Source organism: Nannochloropsis gaditana (assembly GCF_000240725.1).
Source record: "Nannochloropsis gaditana CCMP526 unplaced genomic scaffold scaffold200, whole genome shotgun sequence".
NCBI lineage: Eukaryota > Eustigmatophyceae > Eustigmatales > Monodopsidaceae > Microchloropsis > Microchloropsis gaditana.
The window spans coordinates 445-6,283 of record NW_005803753.1 but is presented as its reverse complement, the minus strand read 5'-3'; the positions used below and the strand labels follow the sequence as shown (position 1 = coordinate 6,283).

The window sequence follows — 5,839 nt, the reverse complement described above, 5'->3', positions numbered from 1 at the left end:
TCGGCGTCTTCGCCTCCTCGTCCCGTCGACGGCCGCCACCTCCAAAGCCCCCAAAGCCGAAGGCCTCGAAGATTCCGCCGCCGAAGGGGTCCATGTTCCCTTGGGCCTCCCGCGCCTCCATACGCTTCAACCCTTCTTCTCCCTCCCTGTCGTACACCTCCCGGCGTTCCTCGTTGGAGAGGATCGTGTATGCATTCGAGGCAGTGGCAAACTTTTCTTGGGCGTCAGGGCTGTCGATGGCGAAGGGGGAAAGTAAATGAGGGAAAGAAGGGACATAAGTTGTGACCGACTCGCCAAGCCCAACTTTAATTGGGATGCTTGGAGTCAACGAATAGTACTTGTTACATCAATTACATAACCCAGCCTCAAGCTTGTCGTCAGGAAGGGCTGCAGATTAGTAGCTCACGTGCGCCCCTCGAGAGACGCAAAACGCCAAGGCAAGTTCATGTACACGCACCTGTTGTTTTTGTCGGGGTGCAGATCTAGTGATAACTTGCGCCAAGCCTTTTTTATTTCCGATTGTGAAGCAGACCGTTTTACGCCCTGTGTGAGTGTTGAAGCGATGAGCACAAGGATGAAGAGGGGTGGGGGGTCGTTGAGAATGGCATCACTCCTTTTCGCGCCCCCTGGGACCAACTCGTACACAATTCGCATTGCTACGGCGGCCTATCATTTGAAAGCGGCGACATGCTCCATTCCGAGAGATTGAATCCTACCAGTCCTCTCTCATTAACTCCAAGGTAACCTCACCAGGGTTTTGTAGTAGTCCTCCGCTCCGTGCCCACGCAGAATAAAGATCAACAAGCAAAGACTGAAAAGCATGAAAGAAGAAGAGCGTCTTTGACTTCTGTTGAAAGTCAGGAATTGGAATGCTTTCTGTGTGCGTAGCTTGTCTTCCGGTAGATGCGGCATGGTGGAAAGGTGGCTGATGACGAAGAGGTCGTCGGGGACCGCGCGAGAGCCTTTTTCACGAAATAAATGGCGAGCGAATACCTAGGGGCTACCGCCAATGACGTACGAAACAGATACAAGATTGTGGGGTGCGAATGGAATTCCGTGCTACATTTATTGCGTGGGTGGTGTGAATTTTAGGGGCGAGGAGAGCGGGGCCATGGGTGCAGGGAGGGGGAGCACGGGATTTCAAACAACAAGTGAGTTGGCGATAAGTACGTGTCGGCCCACAGGCCTCCCCACTGGCGCACCCACAAATCATGTCTTGTACTGTTCGGTTGCACTGTAATTGATGCGGCATTTCATTCCTGTACTGGAATGAGCTTGCGAGAGCGTATCTTTTTGCACGCAAAGTAGACGCCGTAAGAGCTGTCTTTTTGGCACCTACTGCCCTTGGGCTCCGGCGTCCATGAGTCGACACGCCCACTTTTCCCACTAATGGCCATATTGTAACAGCGTTTCGTTGCCTACCGTAATGATTGAATCATATCCTTGTGGAAGGTAGTATGGGGACTTCCTCGAATCCAACGTGTGATACCACTTGAGGTTATTGAAGGTCTTGTAGTCGTCATAAAGGAACCATTGTATCGAATTGTGTAATTGCTTCTGGAAAGACGGAAAGAGGAGTTTGAAGGGGAACAAATGCGCCGCATGTTCAGCTGTATATTTAAAGGCGTTGATCGACCATTTAAATCCCCGAGTAACTGTAGACTAGCATTGTGCTCAAAACAGATCATATGAAGGACGACGGACAAAATTATTCTCCCATTTCTTTTCTTCAATTTAAAAATGGGATATCATCCTGAGCACCTAAGAAGTAAGTCGTGCGAAACGTTTGTCGCGGTAGGTTCTCGAAGAGCACAAGATGAAGAATAAAAGGCACCTAACAGTTTTGACGCGCTCATACCTGACAAAATACACGACACCTTACTGTTTATTCGCCCCTGACACGGAAATCACAAGTACGAGACAATCGAGACGGTAATTACACCTTGTGCTCGATATTCGGCCCTCCCTTGTTCCACTTTCACCCATTGACCAGGCCCCAAACAAATTATCGCAGAATCCGCATGGTTGAAAGCTACAATGAGACCATATGAAACAACACAGTTGCTTTCAAGATAAAAACTATTGTCTATACCGCGGTTCTGTAACGTGCTAGATCCTACCCACCCTTGTTCTCAATGACTAGACACCGAAAGTGGAGAAAAAATCCTCGTCCTTCGCAAGGGCGGCTTTCGTCCCTTGCGCCGACTTCGCCGACGTGTCAGAGATACGGACATTAGACACGAAAGCATCCACATCCAAGTCTAAGGCATCGTCACCGGAAGCAGCGGCGACAGCGGAGGAAGAGGACGAGGAAGGAACAGGGGCACTTCCACCTGAAGGCAGCGGCCGAGGGGGAGGTGTATTCCGCAGGCCGCTAATAGACATGGAGGCTGCCGCGGTCGGAGCCCGTCTACTTGCCTCCTGCCAGCCCCCGTTCTGGTCGTGAGCTGCGGCTCCGAGAAAGTCTTCATCGTCGTCGTCCCATCCATCCCCTTTCCGGGCGCCTGAGGTCTGCGGCTGGGTCGCAGCGTGGAGGGGCGCCTGAAGACGGCTGCTTCCGCTCCCGTCTCTTTCGTAGCTGCCAAGATATGGGGCATCTGCCCCTCTGTCCAGCATGGAGGTTTCTTCCTCGCTGCTGCTGTTCCGCAAGTCTTGCTGAAATCGACCCATATTCCTTCTCCCCCCTACATTGCCAGCACCACTCCTGCCCTCTGCCCTTACTGCAGCTCCTGTTCCCCTTTCCTCGCCTTCCCCCAACCTGTTGTAGAAGCGAATGGGCTCGTCCTCCTCCTTGGTAATGTCCCGGACCAAATCCACGGTCAAGTCGGCCGTTTTGCTCCACAACGTCGCTGCCCCCGTGGCCAAGGCCGACCACCCCGAACTCGCGCGCTCCTTCACTTTCGAGGCGAGTTCCGGATCCTGGACTCGGCTCTGCACCGTGCTCCAACTCGCCTGCAGCTTCTTGCCAAGCTGACCCTCCTGTAGCTGGGCCTGCACGGTCGACCCCCATTTCCCCACCGCCCCGATGATCTCATTCCCCAACTCCTGTCCCTTCCCACCTCCAAACCTCCCGCGGGAGGGATCGTAATCGGGATCGCTCCCAAAACCCTGCATTCGACCCCCCCCCCCTCCTTGGAATCCACCGGGTCCGAATTTCGCTTGCATTCTGTGTCGCGCCTCATCGTTCAATTGTCGCTGACGCGCCACGTACTGATCTTGAGTCTCGCCTGGCAACGGCTCCAATGCTGACACTCCCTGACCCCCTCCGCTGCTAGTAGCGGGCCCTTGTCCCAAGCCACTGGCTGAAAGAGCTCGCGCGCCAGCAGGCAGCTCGGTCGGCGGCTCTCTTCCTTCTACCACCGCCTTTATCCGCTCTCGATACAATTCCGCTTCAGCCGTCTTATATTTCTGCTGGATCGGAACACTTTTAGCAATTCCCCGCTGCTGGAAGAAACTTATGACCTGGTCGTTTCCCCCCTTTTCCATAAGCTTTATCTGTTTGTCAGTCCAACTGTCCATGGTGATCGAACGGACGAAAGAGAGATGCACTCCCAGAGCACGATGTTGCCCCGAGCAGTCTAGGCAAATGAAGGAGCCATACGAGACGCTCGCCCACTGAGGGTTGGGAGCAGGGCAGTCCGCGCAAACCTGAGGGAAAGATTGATGATTCAATCACAGGGAATGGGCCACAAATGACGTTAGAGGTAAGATTTTCCTTTAACCTAGACCTCAAATGCGCGAGACTGTACGAAATACAAATTTCTCGCAGTATTAGTGCAAAGATCAGCAGGGAAACTAGCATCGCTTTATTTGATGTTTACGGAGGAGGTCCATCATGCATGCTTTGTCTGGGTCTTCGACAAGTAAAACGTATGCCACGCGGTTGCCCCCAATTTGAGCGCACCAGGAACAATCTGAAGCACAGATCAATTAAAGATCACAACATGGAAATCGTTTATATGCGAGGGCTCACCCATTTTGACCCCCACTCATGACCAGTCGTTACACATGCTAGAAGCGTACCTTGTTGCCTGCCAACTCTCGCAAGCGGCGCTCTGTGACGCTATCCATGGAGTGGGCCATCGTACAGCAATGTGATTGGTAGAATAGCCTTGCTATTTAGAGAGTGTGATTCGTATGATGTGAGCACAGAGGTGAAGCACTCAACAAGTATTTTCAGGAAGCCAAGAGGGGGGCCCGTCAGGGGCATGGTGTGATCAAGGGGTATAATGCGCCCCCACGAGGTCTCTTACTTGCTTTTGCATCATCGTAGGATACCTGCTGAATGCATCTATTCTTACACAGCGTTCACTTCACGTACACTTAAGAGACGCGGAAATGCCATGCGTACAGTACCCATCACTTGGCCCCGTCACGGCGGACGTTTCTTGTCAGTTGGAAGACGTCGCTGTCCCGTAACGTTCCTCAACGTCCAGCTCAGGTCCAAGCCCGTGCACCCGGGGGGTGGCCAGTAAACTAGCTTACGTGCACGGAGCCTGCGCGCATATACGGAAAAATGCATGCATATGGTCGGCGACACAAAACTTGGTGTGCACGGATGACTCGCTTCATAGGGAAGCACCAATTTTCCCACCTCCATGACATGGAACGGACCTCGGCACCTTCCCTACAGTCATTTAGGATTTCCACCTCTGACTGGGCATCATGAATAATGATCAGGTCTTTCAAAGAAAATATTTGTGGGAAACCCACACGTATCTTCTCAGTCCATGAAAAGGTGCTGCGGATGATCACAATCCGAAGCAACAAGGACCAAGGAAGGGCCCACATGGAGGACGTCTCATAACTAGTCACGAGCCTATATCTCGACGACTTCCACCTGGCCAGGATATCAAAAGACACCGTGCTTTCTAACCTACCTATCGCACTCAAACCTCATCCGACACTTCTGCATTCCTTTACCGAGGACGAGCTGTTCTCTGTCAAGGACGATCCGCGAAGGACAAGACGATCGATGCCGCCACCTGCTGTGTTACAGCTGAGAAATAACTGACACAGGATACGCTCTCAGTTTCTGGAAACACATGTTAGGTATAAATGTCAGAACAAGAAGTACTATGTTTATCTCCATCCGTCACACACGCTCAAGATGTAGGCTAAAAAGATCTGACATGCACTTAAGGTCCTTTTCTATAGAAAAAGACAGCACAGACCCACTAGCGCTGCCTCGCATGCCCGAGGCGCACTCCATCTCGCTGGGCGGGAACCGCGACAGGGTGCATCGCCAACAACTCTGCACACTCTTTGTGATTGTATTTGTTGGCGAATGTCGATGCCGTATGACCATCAGCTGTTTTTAGGCACGGATCTGCGCCTAAACTCAAGAGCTCCTTGACAGTTGCTAGTTTGCCATGGAAAGCAGCCGCCATCAGCGCAGTTTCGCCCTTTGCGGGCCGGCTAAAATTGACACTCACTCCAGCGTGCTGAACTAACGCCAAAATGGGGTCAAACCCTTTCTTCACGTCCTTAAATGCGTCCCAAATAGCCCTATCCATCCGTTCACTCAATCGATTGACATGGCCGATCTCCGTCAGACGGCTTCGCCTCTCGGCACCCTTGCAAAAGATGATCGAAGAGCAATGCTCGCACCTACCACACTTCCCACACCGAAGCGTAGATAGCTGACTTTGACAGTGCTGGCATGATTTACTATAAGAGGTCTGTCTGGACGTTGCCCTTATGGCTTCAAGTACATGGCTGCGCATGTAAGTAGTGCGTTTGCCATGATCGCCTGAGTCTTCTTCATTTGGCAAGAGGAAATCAACTTTTTTAACAGCCGTAGTCCGATGCGCGATCTTCTCCCTCGCAAGCTTACGGG

General features: G+C 52.2%; 1 protein-coding gene across 1 annotated transcript; it reads right to left on the bottom strand.

Moving 5' to 3' along the window:
- Positions 1 to 5,120: 5,120 nt before the first annotated feature.
- NGA_2119620 (yth domain containing 2) lies at positions 5,121 to 5,556 on the bottom strand. The gene has a single exon (XM_005855425.1). The coding sequence runs from the start codon at positions 5,553 to 5,555 to the stop codon at positions 5,178 to 5,180; it is 378 nt and encodes a 125-aa protein (XP_005855487.1). The 5' UTR covers position 5,556; the 3' UTR covers positions 5,121 to 5,177.
- Positions 5,557 to 5,839: the final 283 nt, after the last annotated feature.